At 37.2% G+C, this 21,979-nt stretch overlaps 1 protein-coding gene across 1 annotated transcript in view; it reads left to right on the top strand.

The window, feature by feature from the left end:
* Positions 1 to 20,884, top strand: part of NAF1 (nuclear assembly factor 1 ribonucleoprotein) — a 50,454-nt gene extending 29,570 nt beyond the window's left edge. The window contains exons 5-8 of the mRNA XM_036240552.1: positions 10,492 to 10,646; positions 13,571 to 13,622; positions 16,848 to 16,950; positions 20,044 to 20,884. Of these exons, the coding sequence (XP_036096445.1) occupies positions 10,492 to 10,646; positions 13,571 to 13,622; positions 16,848 to 16,950; positions 20,044 to 20,510 (777 nt within the window). The 3' untranslated portion in view covers positions 20,511 to 20,884. The remainder of the gene's footprint in view (positions 1 to 10,491; positions 10,647 to 13,570; positions 13,623 to 16,847; positions 16,951 to 20,043) is intronic.
* Positions 20,885 to 21,979: the final 1,095 nt, after the last annotated feature.

The following is a 21,979-nucleotide window of genomic DNA, read 5'->3' as shown; positions in this document are numbered from 1 at the left end:
GGAACAACCCTGCATGTCCGTCTTGGCTATGGAGGACCGTGAATTTTACTGAGTAATTATGCAATTCTGAGCAGCCAGTAGAGGACATAAAAACTCTGATTAGGACTGAATACTATCTTTTCTGGGACAGTTTTATTCACCTGTTTCCTCCATTGTATGAAATACAGCCCTTCATAATTATATGTGCTAAGTAGATGTATTGAGTTGAAAACAAACAATTAAGCAACCAGCTGCTGTTCTTTGGAGAAGCAATTTAGACACTAAATTAGTTTACCTTCAATGTCAAATTTTGCATATTCTGTCTTTTCCTTGTTCTTTAATAGTAACAGTAATAATGAACTCCAGTGATAAATATTTTGTGTATTTTTTAAAAATTCACTGAAATTCTGTAAGGAGGTGGAATTATGTCCATTTACGCAAGAGTGAAACAAAATTGATTTTACAACCCATTTGGTCTGGTTCATTTCCCGTCTACCTCCCTCCCCATTCCCACTGACTTAAGGAGAGCAACTTCAGATTTGTATGTCTACCTTTTGCTTTTTAATAATGGTTTAACAATAATGATGTAATAATGATTAATTCCTCTTGCTAAATAATGAATGAAATTCCATTTTAAATGTTCTTTAATATTAGGGGATTTTTTAAAAATGTACAATCTGTGCCACCCATCATCCCTGTATAACATGAATGTGTTGGCTTTTTGTTTTGCATATAGTTTTTAATATTTGATAGAGCAGGTTTTGTTTTGTTTCATGAAATTTTTATTTATTTTTTTTGTTACAGATATTTTACCTTTTTACCCCATTGGCACCCCCCCCACCCCACCTCCTCCCCATCCCCAGCTTAGTTGTCCATGTCCATTGGTCATGCATAATGCATATACGTTCTGTGGTTTATCTCTTCCCACGCCCCCACCCCCTCTTCTGAGGGATGTCAGTCTGTGCCCTACTTCCATGTTTCTGGGTCTACTGTATTCCTCGGACTGTTGTGTTCATTATATTCCATATATAAGTGAGATCATGTGGTATTTGTCTTTTTCTGCTTGGCTTATTTCACTTAGGATAATACTTTCCAGGTCCTTCCATGTCGTCTCAAAGGATAAGAGATCTTTCTTTCTTACCGATGCATAGTACTCCATTGTGTATATGTACCACAGCTTTTTTATCCATTCGTCTACTGGTGGACACTTGGGCTGTTTCCAGATCTTAGCTATTGTAAATAGTGCTGCTATGAACATGGGGGTACATATATTCTTCCTGATTGGTGTTTCAGGCTTCTTAGGGTATATTCCCAGCAGTGGGATCACTGGGTCAAATGGAAGTTCAATTTTTAATTTTTTGAGGTACCACCATATTGTTTTCCATAGCGGCTGCACCAGTCTGCATTCCCACCAGCAGTGTACTAGAGTCCCGTTTTCTCCACACCCTCGTCAACACTTGTTGTTTGATGATTTGTTGATGGTGGCCATTCTGACAGGTGTGAGGTGATACCTCATTGTTGTTTTAATTTTCATCTCTCTTATGATTAGTGATGTTGAGCATTTCTTCATATGTCTTTTGGCCATATGTATGTCCAGTTTGGAGAGGTGTGTATTCAGCTCCTCTGCCCATTTTTTAATTGGGTTCTTTGTCTTCCTTTTGTGGAGTTTTATGAGCACTCTATATATATTGGAAATTAACCCCTTATCTGATACATCATTGGCAATGATATTCTCCCATACAGTGGGTTGCCTTTCCATTTTGATGATTGTTTCTTTTGCTGTGCAGAAACTTTTGAATTTGATGTAGTCCCATGTGTTCATTTTCTCCTTTATTTCTGTTGCCTTAGGTGATGTATCAGTGAAAATTCTGCTCCGTATGATGTCCAAAATTTTGTTGCCTACATTTTTCTTCTAGAATTTTTATGGATTCACGGGTCACATTTAAGTCTTTTATCCATTTTGAGTTTATTTTTATGTATGGTGTAAGTTGATGGTCTAGTTTCATTTTTTTCATGTAGCTGTCCAATTTTCCCAACACCATTTATTAAAGAGGCTGTCTTTACTCCACTGTATGCTCTTGCCACCTTTGTCAAATATTAATTGAGCGTATTGCCTTGGGTCCATTTCTGGGTTTTCAGTTCTGTTCCACTGGTCTATATGCCTGTTCTTGCGCCAGTACCAGGCTGTTTTGGTTACAGTCGCTTTGTAGTATAACCTGATATCTGGTATTGTGATCTCACCTACTTTGTTCTTTTTTTTCAAGATTGCTGTGGCTATTCGGACTCTTTTTTGGTTCCATATGAACTTTTGAAGTATTTGTTCTAGTTCTATGAAATATGTCGTTGGTATTTTGATGGGGATTGCATTGAATCTATAGATTGCTTTGGGTAGTATGGACATTTTAATGATGTTAATTCTCCCAATCCATGAATAGGGTATGTGCTTCCACTTTTTTACATCTTGCTCTATTTCTTTTTTCAATGACCTGTAGTTTTCTGCAAATAGGTCCTTTACCTCTTTGGTTAAGTTTATTTCTAGGTATCGTAATTTTTTTGGCGCGATGGTAAATGGGATTGTTTTTTGAGTTTCTCTTTCTGTGAGTTCATCATTGGTGTACAAGAATGCCCTCGATTTCTTGACGTTAATTTTGTATCCTGCTACTTTGCCAAATTTATTTATTAAGTCTAGTAGATTTTTGATGGAGTCTTTAGGGTTTTCTATGTATAATATCATGTCATCTGCAAATAATGACAGTTTCACTTCCTCCTTTCCAATTTGGATCCCTTTTATTTTTTCTTCATGTCTGATTGCTGTGGCTAAGACTTCCAGTACAATGTTAAATAAGAGTGGCGAAAGTGGACATCCCTGTCTTGTTCCTGTTCTTAATGGAAATGTTTTTAGTTTCTGTCCATTGAGTATGATGTTGGCTGTAGGTCTTCCATATATGGCCTTTATTATGTCGAGATATGGTCCCTCTATTCCCACATTGCTGAGCGTTTTTATCAGAAATGGATGCTGGATTTTGTCGAATGCTTTTTCAGCATCTATTGATATGATCATGTGGTTTTTATTCTTCATTTTGTTTATGTGGTGTATCACGTTTATTGATTTGCGAATATTGTACCAGCCTTGCATCCCTGGAATGAATCCCACTTGTTCATGGTGAATAATTTTTTTGATGTATTTCTGGATCTGATTTGCTAATATTTTGTTCAAGATTTTGGCGTCTATGTTCATCAGGGATATTGGCCTGTAGTTTTCTTTCTTCGTAGTGTCTTTTTCTGGTTTTGGAATTAGAATTATGCTGGCCTCATAGAACGTGTTTGGAAGTCTTCCTTCTTCTTGAATTTTTTGAAATAGTTTGTGGAGAATGGGTATTAGTTCTTCTTTGAATGTTCGGTAAAACTCCCCCGTGAAGCCATCTGTGCCTGGGCTTTTGTTTGCTGGGAGAGTCTTGATTACCTCTTCAATTTCCTTAGTTGTTATTGGTCTGTTCAAGTTTTCTATCTCTTCTGGGAATAGTTTTGGGAGACTGTGTGTTTCTAGAAATTTGTCCATTTCTCTTAGATTGTCGAATTTGTTGCCATATAGTTGTTCATAGTAGTTGTTAATGATCTTTTGTATTTCCGTGGTGTTGGTTGTTACTTCTCCTCTTTCATTTCTGATTTTGTGTATTTGGGTTCTCTCTCTTTGTTTCTTGGTGAGTCTAGCTAAGGGTCCATCAATGTTGTTTATCTTTTCGAAAAACCAGCTCTTTGTTTCATTGATCCTTTGAATTGTTTTTTTGGTCTCTATGTCATTTATTTCTGCTCTGATCTTTACTATTTCCTTCCTTCTACTTGCTCTGGGGTTTTCTTTTTGTTTGCTTTCTAATTCTTTAAGTTGTGAGGTTAGACAGTCAATTAGAAGTTTTTCTTGTTTTTTGAGGTAGGCCTGTAGTGCTATGAACTTTCCTCTCTTAACTGCTTTCGCTGCATCCCATAGATTTTGTGTTGTCGTGTGTTCATTTTCATTGGTTTCCAGGAAGTTTTTAATTTCTTCCTTGATCTCCTCGGTGACCCATTCATTGTTTAATAACATGCTATTTAGCCTCCATGTGTTAAAATGTCTTTGCATGTTCTTGTTGCAATTGATTTCTAGTTTCATGCCATTGTGATCTGAGAAGATGCTTGATATGATTTCAATCTTCTTGAACTTGTAGAGATTTAGTTTGTGTCCTATCATGTGGTCTATATTTGAGAATGTCCCATGTGCACTTGAGAAGAATGTGAATTCTGTTGTTTTGGGGTGTAATTCTCTGTAGATATCTATTAAATCCATTTGGTCTAGTGCTTCATTTAGAGTCTCTGTTTCCTTGCTAATTTTTTGCCTAGAACATCTATCCGGTGCTGTCAACGGGGTGTTGAAGTCCCCTGCTATGATTGCAATGTTGTCGATTTTTCCTTGGAAGTCCTCCAGAAGATTTTTCATATATTTTGGTGCTCCTATATTGGGTGCATATATGTTTATCAAGGTTATATCTTCCTGTTGGAGAGATTTTTTCAATATTATATAGTGGCCTTCTTTGTCTCTAGTTATGGTCTTCATTTTGAAATCTATTTTGTCAGATATGAGAATTGCTACCCCAGCTTTTTTTTGCTTTCCATTTGCTTGGAAAATTTTTTTCCATCCCTTCACTTTCAACCTATGTGAGTCTTTTGTTGAGAGATGGGTCTCTTGTAAACAACATATAGATGAGTCACGCTTTCTTATCCAATCAGCTATTGTGTCTTTTTATGGGAGCATTCAATCCATTTACGTTTAAGGTGATTATTGATATGTACTTATTTATTGCCATTTTTGTTTAGTGTGGTTCTATTTTTCTTCCCATTTCTACTGCTAATTACAGCAGTCCTTTTAACATTTCTTGCACTGCTGGTTTGGTGCTAATGTATTCCCTTAGCCTTTTTTTGTCTGGGAAGCTCTTTATTTGATCTTCTATTTTGAATGATAGCCTTGCTGGGTAGAGTAGTCTTGGATTCAGATTCTTGTTTTTCATGACCTTGATTACCTCATGCCATTCTCTTCTGGCCTGTAGTGTTTCTTGTGAGAAGTCAGCTGAGAGCCTTATGGGGTTCCCTTTGTAGGTAACTTGTTGCTTATCTCTTGCTGCTTTTAGGATTCTCTCTTTGTCTTTAATTTCTGGGATGTTAATTACTATGTGTCTTGGTGTGGGCCTGTTTGGGTTCTTCTTACTTGGGAGTCTCTGTGCTTCTTGAACTTGAATGGCTTCTTCTTTCACCAAATTAGGGAAGTTTTCTGTCATTATTTTTTTGAATATATTCTCTATCCCTTGCTCATTTTCTTCATCTTCGGGGACTCCTATGATGCGAATATTATTACGTTTCCAGTTGTCCCATAGTTCTCTTAAGCTGTCTTCCTGTTTTTTAATAGTTTTTTTCTTTTGTTTTTCTGATTGGTTGATTTTTTTCTACCCTGTCTTCTAATTTACTGATCCGGTCCTCAGTTTCCTCTACTCTGCTTTTTAAACCTTCCAATGTGTTTTTCATTTCTGATATGTCATTTTTTATCTCTTCTTGTTGGTTTTTAATTTTCAATTGGCTTATTTTCAGTGTCTCTATGTCCTTACTCATGCTGTTCAGCTTCCTCAAGATCATGGCTCTGAATTCTAGCTCTGTTAACATGCCTAATTGCTCCACATTGATCTCATCTTCGGTGGAGGTCTCTTGCTCTTTCATTTGGCTTCTGTTTCTGTGTTTCCCCATTTTGGCTATCACTGTGGGCTTTGCAGCCTGTCAAGTTCTCCCTGTGGGTGTTGGTGTTCTGCTGTTTGTGGCTCCCTCTCCTGTGTTTAGATGAGCGAGGGAGTACCCATGTTGAACACCACTGTCAAGTCTTACTTTCCTGGTTAAAGTTGCCAGCCCAGGAAAGGTACTGTTATCTTCTAGCTTTTTGCCTGGAGGCTAGCAGTCGAGGTTACTTGATGAGTTTTGGGTTGTCAGTTGATTGAAAAGCTCCCTCAGGTGCTTAGCACAAGGGGATTTCCCAAGTTTGAGGCAGATGCTGGTTGTTAGTGAGCCTCAATTAGCACTTCAATGGCCCACAGGGTGGGGTTGGATCTCTGAGGGAGGGGCTGCTGCCTCTCCTCAGAGCCCTGGGAAGGAGTAAGATGGCCACAGTCCTGCGTGGCTGCACTCAGCCAAAGCTCTGAGCGCCATCCAAATCCCGAGTGTCCCGACACAGTTCCAGTCCAGTCCGCCCTCCCTCTGCCGGAGCCCAAGGTGAGTGGCTGTGGCTGTTTTAGCCTCTGTCCCGGCTCTGGGCTGTGGAGCTGCCTGTGAGTGTAACCCGAGGGCGCGGCTCCCAGCTAAGGCCTCTGCCGAGCTGCTGACCAGCCCCCGTCTCGCGCCTTCGCAAGCCTACCGGGATGGAGTCAGTGTCCCTCGTTGTATGGTCCTCCAAGCTGCTTTTCTGTTGCTTTTTCCCGTCGATTTGTCTGTGTTATAGTTGTAATTCCAGTTTGGTTCTGGGAGACGGTCTGTGTGGCTTCCGTTCACTCCGCCGACATTTTTCCCTCAAGCAGGTTTTGTTTTTGTTGTTACTGTGGTTTTTGTGGGTTTTTTTTAATAAATCAAAACCATGAAATCTGTTTTCCTGTCAAATATCATTAGATAGGAATTTTTAATGATGTTTTTGAAAGAATATTTATATTACCTTCTTTTTTTTTTTTCCCACATCTTTATTGTTGGATGTAAAATGTATTACAGATGTTCCACATTTTTCCCCCATTGACCCCCTCCTCCCCACTCCCGCCCCCCTCCCACCTTTTCCCAAACTATTGTCCGTGTCCATTGGTTATGCATATAAGTTCTTTGGTTTATTTCTTCCCACCCCCCAACCCCTTTCCCTTTGAGGTTTGTCAGTCTAGCAATGAATTTGTGCTTCTTAATCCCTTCACCTTTTTCATCCATTCCCCCAACCCCCTTCCCAACTGGCAACCAACAAAATGTTCTCTGTATCTATGAGAATGTTCCTGTTCTTCCTGTTCATTTTGTTCGTAGATTCCATTGTTGATAGATATGTATTCATTGCCATTTTGTTTGTTCATACATTTTATCTTTTTCTTTAAAAAGACCCTTCATCATTTCATATAATAACGGTTTGGTAGTGATGAACTCCTTTAACTTTTTCTTGTCTGGGAAACTCTTTATATGTCCATCAATTCTAAATGACAGCTTTGCAGGATAGAGTAATTTTGGTTGTAGGTTCTTGCTTTTCATCACTCTGAATATTTCTTGCCACTCCCTTCTGGCCTGCAAAGTTTCTTTTGAGAAATCAGCTGACAGCCTAATGGGAACTCCCTTGTGGGTAACTAGCTGCCTTTCTCTTGCTGCTTTTAAGATTCTCTCTTTGTCTTGAACCTTTTGCATTTTGATGATGATGTGTCTTGGTGTGGGCCTCTTGGGGTTCATCTTGTTTGGGACTCTCTGTGCTTCCTGGACTTGTATGTCTGTTTCCTTCACCAAGTTAGGGAAGTTTTCTGCCATTGTTGTTTCAAATAGGTGTTCGATTTCTTGTTCTCTCTCTTCTCCTTCCGGCACCCCCAAGATGTGAATGTTGGCACGCTTGAAGTTGTCCCAGAGGCTCCTTACACTATCCTCATTTTTTTGGATTCTTTTTTCTTTTTGCTGTTCTGATTGGGCATTTTTTGCTTCCTTATATTCCAAATCGATGGTTTGCTCCTTGGATTTACGTACTCTATTATTGAAGCTATGTAAATTATTCTTTATTTCAGTTAAAGCCTCCTTCGTTTCTAACTGTGCAGCGATCGTTTCTGACTGGTCCTTTTTTATGCTCTTGAGGCCCTCACTGAGTTCATTGAGCATCCTTATAAGCAGTATTTTGAACTCAGCATCTGTTAGGTTGCTTATCTTCATTTCGCTTAGTTCTTTTCTTGGGGTTTTGTTCTGTTCTTTCATTTGGGACCTGTTTCTTTGTATCCTCATTTTGGCTGCCTCCCTGTGTTTGTTTCTGTGTATTACTTAACGAGAGGTATGGGGCTCGCTGAGACCCAATGCTGCTCGTTTGAAAGAATTTAGGAAAAACCTGAAGCAGGATCCAAGACAGGCCAATCCTATGGTTAAGCAAGTAGCAACAGCTTGGGTGGGCTTGAAAGTTGGGTGGGGTGAGGTGGGGCCTCAGGGAGTCACCAGGGCGGGGCTACCAGTATGAGCCAGGTTGCTGGAGTCCCAGATATGGCGACTGTCTGCCGCCCCTGGGAAGGGCTCACCAAAGGAACAAAGGCCTCTTACCGCATGTTTGTCCCCGAGGAAGCCCCCTCTCCAGCCCTTGCTCCAGTGTCAAACAGCTCAGTTCTTCCCTGTATTTCTCTGGTGCCCCTCGAGCTGCCTCCCCTCCAAGCTTAGAGGGAGAGAGTCCGATAAGTCCGTGCGCGGGCCCTTTAAGGAGCTCCTGTGGCTCCAGCCAGGTCAGCTTCCCTGAGCCTCAGTTTCTACTGGTTTTTCCAGCCAGAAGTTATGGGGATTCTCTCCCTGGCACTGGAACCCTGAGCGGGGCACCTGGTGTGGGACGGGGACCCCTCAGTCCTCAGGAAGGACCTTCCCAGCCGCGGGAGCCTCCTAATTTTTATCCGCCACACTTGGGTGTGGGACCAGCCCGTCGTGCTGCCGCCGCCACCCCCCGTGCCGCCACCCCTCCTACAGGTCTGGATGTAGCTGCTTTTTATTTTTTAATTCCGTAGTTGTAGGACTTCCATTCAGCTTGATTTCAGGCGGTTTTGGATGATGGTTGTTCTGTAGTTTTGTTGTAACTTGGATGTGGTTGTGGGAGAACGCGATACTGCGTTTCCCTACGCCGCCATGTTGACCGGAAGTCTATATTACCTTCTTGATTGTTCGAATGTGATGATTTCCTGAAAGTCTCCATGTTATGCAGATACAGTTTTTTCCCTCCCTCCGTAACTTGTGTAATACACACAGTGATTGAAATAATTATTTGACTTAGTCAATGAATTAGAATATTCTTTAATCATTTTAATTTTTGTGTTTATACTTCATTTTTATTAATGGGGAGTCAAATGGTGTACAGTGATTGATAAGAGACAATTCTGAATGGCTGTGGAAGTTCATTCCCCTCTGGACAGTTTAGTGAAGAGCTGGATCAGCTGGATCCAAGGCATCTTTGAAGGCTGTTCTCAGAGCGGCAGCATGCAGGTCTTCGCCCTCCACATGCCCAGCCCTCCAGCATTGTTCTTCGGCCTGGAGATTCCTTGATATATTTTTTGTTATCCAGAGAAACTGGGAGTTAACTAGTCCCTCTCAGGCTAACCCATGAGTATCTAGCATATGATGTGTGTGGGGAGGGGAGGAGAGTGTGGCTTATTCTCTCATGGAGCACTCTCTGTGCACATCCATCCAGCCAGCTGTGCAGGCAGGCCCCCAGCTGCAGGAACTTGTTTCGCGTTGCATACAGAACATCTAAGCGCAGCCTGTGCTGTGGAATGAGAATTTGGGGGACTGAACATACTTTTACTTCTCTGCTTGTTAGTTTTTTCCTCAACCAACCTTATGGTATATCTGCACTATGTGGTAATAGTGTGTGTATTTGTGACCGCTTTATGGGACAGGAATGCTTTGAGATCATTTAGCAGAAAGGTACCGCTTTTGGATAAGAGATGGTTAAGTATTAAAGCTGGAGCCAAGTGGAAGGACACTTGGAACACCACAGGGCAAGTATAAAACGTTCATTGGATTACATTTTTATATGAGTATTTCTACAGAAGATATACTGTTATTTAAGGTATAAAGAAGGCTTCTTGGCTACCTTAAAGTAAATATTGTGTAATTGTTAGCCTAAGTTCTGTTTCTCAAACTGTCCTTGCAGGCTATTCCTCCCTTTTATCTCTGGGTAGGTAGTGTGGAAGGGGTCGAGGTTTAATGGAACTTTGAGATGAAGTGAGTTGGCCTGAGCCTTGCTTTGTCTAAAGTTGTTCTTCACAGGTTACCTCTTCGGTATTAGCCAGCCTCAAATCTGTACTTTGAAACTGATAGTTTTTTAAAATATTAAGTATTTCTTTTCTGTAACTCTAGATTAGCTAAATTGCTTATGTGCACTCAGTCAAGTTTTCCTGTGACTGTGTGGGGTGGGATCATAAACACTCCTTGAGGTATGATGAGTGATTTTTAACTGAACCCTGGACGGATTACTGGTTGCCAGGAGTTGAAGAGGGAGGTGGGAGTGAGGAAAGTGGGAGTGACTATAAAAGGCAACATGAGGGATCTTTTCTTGTGAGGGAAAAGTTCTGCATCTTGATTGTATCAATGTCAGTATCCTGGTTGTGATAGTTACTGTGTAGTTTTATTTTATTCCTCTGACATTGACAAAATTACCTTTTATAACAATTATCAGTGCTTTCCATTTTAAATATTACTAACTTTTTGAGTCATTATTTACATGTTAAAGGAGGCCTTTATGTTTCTTCTATTTTACAGATATTTGAGATATTTGGACCTGTTGCACATCCATTTTATGTGTTACGATTTAATTCTTCAGAGCACATTGAGAACAAAGGTATTAAAATAAAGGACACTATGTATTTTGCTCCATCAATGAAAGACTTCACCCAATATGTATTCACAGAAAAACAGTAAGTACCTGCTGGCACCATCCCCCCCCCCCCCCCAAGTACATTTTGGTTGTTTGCTTATCTAATATTTATATTTTAGGAATAATTATCAGTAATGGTGGTTTTAAATGCTATGTTATCCAAAGAGTTCATTTATCTTCCTAATAATACCTCTGAAAGCTACAATTTTTTTTACAGCTAGAGATCATTTATATATTTTGCCCAAAATGATTTTATCAACTAGTAGGAATATATTTGGGCCATATAAACTTTTTGAATTCTAATTCACTGTGTTTTCCATTATATATATTCATACACACACATACATTGTTACTTCAATATTAATGTATCATTTAAAAATTCTTTTCCATTTTAAATTAAATTTTCATTGAATTAAACTCTAGACTTTACTGTTTCATAAAGCTTTATAATTCTGAAGAAAATAAGGAGATTTCAGGTTACTTGTAAATTGTAAACTTACAGAAAAGACAACTGAAATGTTTCCCTGAAAAGCTGTGTATCAAGTGGTGATAAACAGGGTTGACTTAACTGCTAAATTATTGCTCTCCATGTTGTCTGTAACTATGTTCAATGATGCCTATAGCACGTGGGTAGTAATATTTCTGCATATTTATGCTCTACTTAAATTGTGTATTTACCTTGTATTAATTGTGTTGCCCAGTGTTAGCTGTAATGCTGTTTTTATGTCAGTCAAACTTATTATAATTATGTAATTTAATTTTTATGTAAACTAATGGCATATAGTTCAAGTAGAATAGCTTTTTCTATAAAAATAAGTTGAATGCTTCATGAAGATGTAATGAATATGAGCAACTAAAAATACTGTCAAATTAGGAGTGGAAGAAAAGGCCACAAAATATTGAGACAAGGAGAGAGGATCTTAAATCCAAAAAGACTTTGTACTCAGTTTGACACACAAGTCTCTCTTGGGTCTAGGTCACAGGGGAAACATTAGGGATGTGGTTTTTGCAGGAAGTACAAAGGGAACTTCAAGCAGTAAGTAGGATTAGTGCTATGTCAGAAGTACTAAGCATAAGAAGGTCTCTACACCACTTATATATTAAAGCAAGTCTCGATTTCATTTATTATTTCAGATGTAAAACTTTGTTCCTGATAATTAATAATCTGAAGGCACATTTTACCTAAGTTATTCTTCAGGCTGTGTAAGGTTAATTTTTCTAAATGACTACTGACAAGAAAGGTGCATTGAATAGACAGTAAAGTCATAAAGATTACACAGCATGTTTTAAAATTATGCCTTAAATAATTAGCATTTCATTCTGCTTTGAATATTAGGGTTTTTCTGTGGATATGTCATATAGTTTGCTTTTGCCAAATAAAAACAGAATAAACCTAAAGATTTTCTGAAATGCTTATTGAATAGATTTTGAATAACAAGAGCAGTCTTTTTGTTGGTTTTTTTTTTTTTTTTTTTTTTTGTAAGAATAAGAATTTGTCCTGGAAAGAAAGAACCATAAACTAAAGAATTGGGAAATTATGCGTACTGTACAGAGGCCCCAGCTGTCAAAGCCTGTTCTGTTCAAGCTTTTATTTTGGTGTCTGTCATGAGAACTCAGTGAAATACTTTGCCTTTGAGGTAGAGAAGTTTAGCTCTCCAGCTCACCTTCCTCTAGTAAGGCTATTTAAATCTAGCTACCCATGAACTTACTCTCTGTGAAAAGTGGTTTTTCAAATATTGCTTGATCTTTTCTTTAGCAGATTTTGATTTTCAGAACTAAATGCACTATTTGGGGACATTTATGTCTTTAAACTCCAGGCTAAGGGTACCGCAGGCCATGAGATGGCATATGTGGAAAAAAGGAGTACTGGAGGTCTGTTAAATGTGTGGGTGTAAGGTGTTAACTAACAAGTAAAAGCTTTTTTTTTAAGTGGTGGAAAAATCGCAGTTCATGCCTCATTTACATTGTCAACATTCTGAATCAAAATTTCAGAACAAATTTAATGATTTTTATATTTGCCAGCCTCTGACATCTATAAATTGATTTTTATGGAATATAGATTAATGTATTAATGATTTTAATAAATTAATTCCTGAGAATCCCATTTAATTTTGAGATGTAGTTTAAAGTAGTTGAGAACTAATACTTTGTAATATATTAATGTAATCAATTAGATAAGAGGATATTGTCAAACTATGAAATAAAAAAGATTAATAAGATTTAAAATGAGCTTTCATAAATTATAATAATGGTCCTAATAGATATATGTAACTTTTGTTGCTCATAGAGTATAAAACTCTTTCCACTAAAAGTAATTATGCTCGTGATTATACTGTCCTTCAGAATCTTAAAACTCCTCTCCAAACTAGATAACCTTTTACCTACCCTCTCTGCTTTGAGAATTATTGTTGGACTAAGCCTTGGTTACTCATGGAGTATCCTTGATATTCCTCAGGTAAATTGAGTAAAAAGAATTTCATGTTGTTATCTCCACCATTAAACCTAGAAAATCTTAGACAAGGAAATGCCTCATATTCTTTCTTGTGTCCTTATTTAGCATGTGGAACAGTATCTGACCTACAGTTTGTGTAGAATAATTATTTATTGAAATGAGACTTATGAACTAAATAAGCTCAGTTATCATGCAAGTATCAAAGTCATAGCATCTAGAGATGCTTATGAACTGCAAAACCACTTTCCTTTGCATACCATAGCCTTGACTTCTTATTCTGGTACCCCAATTCTAAAATACCAAATCTGTTTTTCTTATGAGCTACCCACATCTTCTGAAACAAGGTAAAAGACATAAAAATGGTCCTTTATTTTTTGCTTTTATTTTCATGTATGTTGCAAAATTAAGAGTTGAGCTCACGTCTACTACTTTATTATTTTCAATACCATAAACTTGTAAGTGCTTAACAGCATTAGCAAGTATTTCTTTGACTGTGTGTTTTCTCTTCCTAGGGATAAGGGATCGGATGCATCTTGGGAGAATGATCAGGAACCGCCACCAGATGTAAGGATAACTCTCTTTACCCAATATTTTAGAAATTAAGGCAGGACTGAATCCTATCAAATCATTCTTGACTTTAAGGAGGTCCTTTAACGTTCCTCGTATTGCCTTCTTTGGCCCATGCCCCCTCCCTCTCCCACATGACTGCTGTGTACCTTTCAAGAATTTTTGATTGATCATTTAAAAAATATTTTCAGTCACGTTTTAGTAATGATTAGCTTATCATTTTCCTTATAATTTCATATTTTTAATCAACGTTTTAACACCTGGGAAAGGCAGAATTGTCATTATTTTTAAATTTTTTATTTTTTAATTTAGTGATTTTACCACGTGAGACATGGATATATTTATTAATGTTGCTTTTAATAAGCTGCCTTTCTTTTGGAGGTACAAAATTATTAGAATCTACCTACCTCATTTTTTATAATATTATCTTCTTAAAAAGAGAGTTCTTGATTTTCTTTTTTGAGTCTATGCCAACAAGACTAGTTTTATGTCCCAAAGTAGCTTGATATACAGTCTTTCTAGAGATGTGAAATAGTCAGTGATAATCTGTAGATTTAGTTGATTTAACTTTCCATGGAGATGTTTATGCATATTTTTAAAGTTATTAAAATACAGAAATTATAGCAATGAATGTATACATTTCTTAAAAATAGTATGAATTTATGTAGTATAAAATAAAAATATAATTATAAGTGAGAAGTTTTGTATGTGTTCAGTAGTTCTGATGAGGTTTATCAGTATAGTAAATTCTAGGTAATTGTAGATTTAACTCTGTTCATTTTAGATGTTCTTAAGCAATGGTGAAGATTCATGGTCTATGTTAATTTCTAATTTTGCTGAGCCATGAAAATCAGATAACGCTCACATAGAGGGTCACTTGACCAGTGTGAGTCACTTAACAAGTGAGTAGTCTTAGTTTAGTGTGCATATTACCATGGGATTTTATTTTCTAGTTTTCTATACATATGATTTCCATTAAGGCCTTGAAGATTCACTTAATGTTCTTAATTATGTATAGGGCATTTTACCATTGAAATTACATGTTTTTAAAGTATTCGAGAATTCACAAAAGTCTTGAAAGATATTTCTTGTGAAATGCAAATATTCTTATATATCCCTGTTGTTTCAAACCTAAGCACTGACGTTGCTAATTATGGTGATGCTAACCATTTATAAAATTGGTTTGATTAGGTTAATTATAAAACTAAATCTGAGCATACTTCATGAAGTTTTTTCTAAATAGTTGACCGTCCGTTATTTCCATAATATAGAAAACTCTGAGAGTCTAAAATTTATTTTATTGTGATGACATTTTGTAGTTTAGATTTATGACCTAGTGTTAAATGTAGATTAGAATTTGGAACGTGTGGGGTTTAAAGTTTTTTTTAAAAATTGTGCTGTGCAAATAGGAAATGTTGGGATTGCATAAAGGAGCTAAAACTTACTTTTGGAAATGAATCTTATTCATATTCATTTTCTAATATGAGCACTTAATTTTAGTTAAATAAATGTGTTTAATTAATGGAAATTTAAATTGTGTGCAAGGAAATTATGAAATTTTATCTGATTTTAGGAGGTGATAGCAAAATATTGCCAAAATCATCTCTCTAAAATAGCTTATTGCCAATTAAAATCTTTTAATACCTCCCTTCTGCTTTTAAGACAGTGCCTAGTTATTTAAAATGGCACAGTAAGGTTTTTCATTCTCGGATTTCATTGCCTCTGATTTTTCTCTCTAAGAAGCTTTCACTTTGTCTTACAGAACCATTTTAATTTCTCAAATATACTGAGCCTCTGCACAAATTCTCACTCCTTAGAAATTTCCTTTTCCTTATTTTCACTGTTAACTCATCATTCAAGTTTTATCTTGGGTTACCCATACCAAGAAACATTCCTTGCCCTTGTTCTTTTTCTTCATCCCCATATTGTCATAGCACTGAATCATAGCACTTGCTCATTGGTTTATGTGTCTACTTTCTCATTGGTTGTACAGTTTTGGAGAAAAAAATGTTTTCCATCTGATCTCAGTACTTTCTGCTGCCTGGAAAATACCAGATTTCACATGAGCTTTAAAAATCTTAGCACATTAAGATCAGTAATAAAAATCATGAAGGTACTTAAGGTATTTGAAGTTACTAAGTTCTTTAATGTTTCTGAATTTGATTATGAATTCTTCTTTAATGTTTCTGAATTTGATTATGAATTCTGAGGTTGTGGACTCTTGGTTCATGGAAGATTTGATCTAGAATATATTTCAGCAAGACTGAACTGCAAATCCTATACATTACATGTCTTCCTTTGAATGTGCACACATGCATACACAGTGAAGCCTGCTTTCATATGTTTTTTTTTATGAAACATAATATCTGTTTTCTGGTATTAATAGAATAATAAAATACCTGAATTCTAAGAAAGCATAGAAGTTATAATATATAAAGCTTCTCAGTTTTGTTTTTTTGGTGAGCTATAACAGTAAATTTCAATTCTTAGTTATATCTGACTTGCCCTCTTATAATTTAAAATGATTTCCTTTTGGAAGTTTGATTATGCATGTATCTGCTTACCAAAGCCTTTTCCTGAAGTCCTATCTAAATCGCATCCCTAGTGATTTTCTCTACCCTTACTTTGCCTTATTGTTTGTTTGTAACCCTTACTATCCCTGACATTTGACATTTCACTAATAAAAAAGTATCTGTATAGTGTTTAGAATAGTGCCCGGCTTATGAATATATAAATTTTTGAATGAAAGATATAACATTCTTTTATTTTTATATTAAATCTGATACTTTATAATATTTGCCTATTCCTAACTAATCATTTTTTTAGCATTTTTGGCAGCTGGCGCTATGATGAATCTTGACTCTTAGCTGGAAGTCAAACTTCTAGCTAGAGAGTAGCCAAATCTCAAGGTTTTTAAAGATTATTATTTTAAAGTTACCTATCTGAAACTGCCTAGGAATTAAAAAAACAAAACAAAAAGCCTTGAGTACTCATCTGACTACTGGCCTGTGTCAATTAAGAGTCTTTAGGCACTTATTTTAAAAAATACTTTATTTTTCTATCATATGTAATTAATTCGAATATTACCAAAAACTACTAAATATCAAAAAAGTATCTTTCAGTGTCATTGCTAAACAATAGGCTTATTCTTCTCGTCTCCAAGTATGTACCATTGAATTAGTACGTTCATGTGACATAAATCTTTATATTTTTCTCTGTCAGGCCTTAGATTTTAGTGATGATGAAAAGGAAAAAGAAGCCAAACACAGAAAAAAATACCGCGTTCAAGGCCGGAAAAAATTAAGATCTCAACTTAATGAATCAAGTGAGTAAATGCAACATATAGTAATTAAAAAAAAAAAATCTTTGCTTACATTTATATAAGTTCATCAGTAATAAAACTGAAGAAAACTTCTGGGTTTTCTTTTTTACCTCCTTCCGTCCAGCTAGCATTGAGGCATTTTGTAGCATGGGAAATGGTGGGAGGGTCACGCAGAATATTCAGGGGCGGTTTTTTAAGCTTGAGCGTGTGGAAATGGCTTGTAGAGGGGAAAAGCACCCCACCCTGTTACGGTTATTGGTGCTCATTAGCACTTTTTCTTAAGAAACCTAGTGGCTTCCATATTTAGAAGTAAATGATATGATACTTAATATCTAACTCAAAAGTATTTTTTAACATTTGTTTTATTATACCTTTTCTGCTTTTCTGTTTTCTTTTTCCTTTTTCCTTCTTTCTTTCTTTTTTTTTTTTTTTTGGTACGTTCCCCTAGAGAGAACTGAACCCAGGACTCTCTGGTCTGCAGGCCAACGCTCCAACTGCTGAGCCAAACCAGCCAAGGCTCTTTTTACTTTTTTATTTTTCTTTATTTTATCCTAACCCGAGGACATTTTTACATTTATCTTCAGATAGAGCAGGAAGGAGAGGGGGAGGGAGGGAGAGAGAGAGAGAGAAACATTGATGTAAGAGAGACATATTGAGTGGCTGCCACCCACACGACCCCAACCAGGACCGGGAACAAATTGCAACTGAGCTACATGCCCTTAGTGGAAACTGAACCCGGGACTCTCTGGTCCGCGGGCCAAACTGGCCAGGGCTCTTTTTTTGTTTTTAACTAAACCTTTTATAAATGTACACGGAGTTGTAAGAAATAATACAGAGAAATCTTATATGCCCATTACCCAGTTTCCTACAGTGGTAACATCTTGCAAAACTATACAGTAAAATATCACAAGCAGGATATTGACATTGGTACAGTCAAGATATAGAACATTTCCATCACAGGAGAAGATTCCTCATGTTGCCTTTTTAGTCACTCACACTTTCCTCCCTCCCATCTCCTCCTCAACTCCTGGCAACCAGAAATCTGTTCTCCATTTCTATAATAATTGTCATGTCAAGAATGCTTATATAAATGGAGTCATACAATATGTTAGCATTCAGAATTGGATTTTGTCACTGAGCATAATATTCTGAAAATTCATCTAGATTGTTGTATGTGTCAAGTTTGTTCTTTTTTATTCCAGAGTGGTATGTGAATATATACCACAAGTTGTTGAACCATTCATACATTGAAGGACATCTGGGTTGTTAACAGTTTTTGGTTATAGGAATAAAGTTGCTTTATACATTGTGTACAGGTTTTTATGTGAACACAACTTTTCATTTCTCTGGGATAAATGTCTAAGAGTGGAGTTGTTGGATTATATGATGGTTGTATGTTTAGTTTCTCAAGAATCTGCCATACTGGTTTTCAGTGTGGCTGTACCACGTTACATTCCCATCACCAATGTGTGAGTGACTGTATCTCCACATTCTCACCAGCATTTGGTGGTGTCACTGTTTTTTGTTTTAGCCATTCTTGGAGGTATATAGTGATATCTGTGATTTTAACTTGCATCTTCTAATGGCTAATGATACTGAACATCTTTCCATGTGCTCATTCACTATCTCTAAACCTCTTCAGTGATATATTCGGTCATGTCTTCTGTCCATCATCGAATTGTATTTCTCTTTTTTAACTCTTAAATTATGAATTTATACATATTTCTGTCAGTCTTGACTGTATTTTCATCCTCTTGAAAGGGTCATTTGCAGAACAAAAATTTTTAATGTTGATGAACTCCAGTTTGTCAGTTTTTCTTTTATGGAGTCTGAGAATTTCTTGCTTACACCTACATCCTAAAGATTTTCTCCTATTGTTTTTTCTATAAGTTTGTAAAATCACTTTAGGTACTCTAGTTACTTTGCCTTTCCGTATAAATTTTAGAATAATCTCTATCTTGACAAAAAGTCTTGCTGGGATTTTGTTAGGAATTGCATTAAATTTGTATGCATATTAGTTGGGAGTGAATTTACATCTTAACTGTATTATTGCATTTTCAGTTCTAAAATTTCTATTTATTTGTATTTTGTGTTTTTTTGCTTAGATTTTCTATTTGTTTTAGTATGTTCATAATTTCTTGTTGAAGCATTTTTATGATTATTTAAAAATATTTCTCAGATAATTCTAACTTTTTGTCATCTTGGTATTGGCCTGGATTAATTTAGCTTTTTCATTGAATTTGAAATCATCTTTGTTCTTGGTAGGTGAGTGAAATTTTAATTGAAACCTGGACATACTGGGTATTATGTTACGAGACTTTAGATCTTATTTAAATCTTCTGTTTAGCAGTCTTGTTTTTAAAACTGCTCTGTCAGGGAAAGGAAGGAGGTTGTCACATTAGTACTACTCCTACCAAGGAGGGATGAAAGTCCAGGTTTTCTTCTTCCATTGACACCTGAGCCAGGGGTGCCTCGTTACTGCTGGGCAAAGGTAGGCCTCCTCTTCTGCCTGGTGGGGTAGAAGTACCTCATTACTGTTCCCTGACAATAATGGGGTTAGCCTTGTCACCCCCAGGTGGTGATCAAAGTCCTGACTCTCCACTAGGTCTTCTCTGATGCCACCCAGTGCAAGGTGGAGGAATACTGTGTTAGCACCAGTGGAGGCAGAAGTGTAGGTTCCCATGTGATCTCCAGTGTCACTGCAGGAGGCCTGTGACTGGCTCCCTGTTCAGCCTACTCTGACACCAGCCTGGTGGGAGGTTGAGGCATCTCATTACAGATTGTCAAGGGAGAAAGTCTACGCTCCCCACTCAGCCTTTGAGAGTGTGGGCAATCATGACATCTACTTTTCTCTGCGCTGTGTGGTTGGAGTCGAGTAATTGTTGTCTAAAACTTTTCTGTCTTGCTAGGCTTTCTTTTTCCTGATTCTCTGGCCTTTGGATTCTTTAAAATTGATCATTTTAAACCTTATGCATTTTCACTACCTTGAAATATACTGAAAGTTAAAGAAAAGGCATTACTGAAATTCTAAACAGTATTTTTTGGTGTATTAAAATTAATTTTAATTTTTTTATGCTTTTTTTACTCTGCTCAAAGGTGAAGATTTTGCAGAAGTACATCAGAATTGGAATGCTCATAGCTCTGCTTCAGAGCATCCAAAAGGATATCGCAACAGAGAATTCACGCGAGGATTTCCCCGGGGTAGATACCCTCGACCTTGTCATGGCAGGCCCCCGCCTCCACAGTTCTATAACGCAGAGCACGTGGTATCTCGGGAGACTTCAGGACTGCCACCTCCGAGACAAGATCATCTTATGCCACAGTTCCCCTTTCCTCCCCCAGGGTTTGACGTGCATAATTTTTCACTCCCTCCTCCGCTGCCACCACCACCTCCACCTCCACCACCTGCGTTTGTGAACATGGGTTGGGCTGCACCCAACATGCCACCTCCTTCATTACTTCCTGGACCATACTCCCTACCCCCGCCTCCTCCCCCTCCGCCCCTGCCTCCCTCTCCCTCTTCTGGAGATGGTAATTCTTCTCATTTTGGACCTTACTATTAGGTGAATACATGCCTTTCCAGAGAAATGTAGACTTTTTATTTTATATGGGAAGGGTTTTGTTTTTTTTAAAGAAGCAATTATGGATTTAGATTTTTTAAACACTGTAAAAAACCGAATGCTTCCTTTAGTTGTAAGTTGAAATATACTTATAACCTTTGTGAAATTGTATCCATGTGAAAATTTCACTTTAGATTCGTAGGGGGAAATTCCAATGATCTCATATTTAATTTAGAGTTTGAATCCATGCCTTCCCCATCCCTGCCCAGTTAGACAGTATACACAGGTTTGATAACAAGCAGGTCTGGAGCAGCTTTCATCATGGATTAAAATACACTGGACTTACGATTATCCTGTTGGTATATCTGAACACTGTGCTGGAGTCCTATTGAGAGTCTTTAAAATAAACTATTTTTATAAACTTATGCTTTGGAAGTTGATTTTGATTGTAAGTGCAAATTACCAGTAAATTTAAATGTTCTGATTTAAAAAAAAAAAAAAAAAGTGAAAGGTACAGAGAAGGGGAAAGCCTTAAATATTGATGGAAGCTATGACTATAATTAAAGCTATACATTATCTGTGCAGATTTCCATTATTTGGGTACTATTCAGTAGACTTTACTATTTAACCATTTAAAGGAACACAAAGATTATTCACAATAAAATATATTATTCACAATAAAATGTATTTGATCCCATACTAGGAGACTATATCTTCTATATCTGTTTCATAGATTCTCACATTCCGGACACAGATGAGATACTTAAAAAGTATTTAATGAATGTCTGAATTGAGAGTTTTTTGTGGGTTTTTTTTCTTCATTTTTATCCTCACCCGAGGGCAATTTCCTATTTTTTGTTCAGATAGAGTGGGAGGGAGAGAGAGAGAGAAACACCAATGCAAGAGAGACACGTCTAGTGGTTGCCACCCACACGGCCCCAACCAGGGCCAGGGACAAACTGCAACCGAGGTGCGAGCCCTTCGCAGGAACCAAACTCGGGTCTCTAGACCGCAGGCTGATGCTCTAACCACTGAACCAAACCGGCCAGGGCTGAATTTAGAGTTTTTAATCAAATGACCAGTGAGTGTTATTTTACATCCTGAAACGTAAGGAAAATTATGGAATTTAAGAAATAGGAGAGATCTTGGAAGTAGTCTAACTAGTCTTCACTTAACAAATAAGGAGAGCCTAACTAAGGGTTCCAAAGTGTTAAGTAACAACTCAGTGAGATGGCAAGGAATTGAACCTAGTTTTCTTGATTCTCAGATCAGCACTTTCTGCAAAAATGGCGCTTCACAGTCTCCTTGACATTCTTAGAAAACATTTGTATGCATATCGGAGTAATCTGGAGACCATTCATCACAAGCCCATAGACTCTGGTTGCATTGAGGGCCCTTTTCACTGCTCCATGGGCTAAGGGGTCTCTGCAGGGTTCTTGGGGTGCAAGTTAAGAAGCTCTTGCTTTGGTATA

The sequence above is a fragment of the Molossus molossus genome, unplaced genomic scaffold (genome assembly GCF_014108415.1).
Source record: "Molossus molossus isolate mMolMol1 unplaced genomic scaffold, mMolMol1.p scaffold_m16_p_4, whole genome shotgun sequence".
NCBI lineage: Eukaryota > Metazoa > Chordata > Mammalia > Chiroptera > Molossidae > Molossus > Molossus molossus.
Note: the sequence above shows the minus strand (reverse complement) of the source record. Positions and strands in the feature narration are given on the sequence as shown.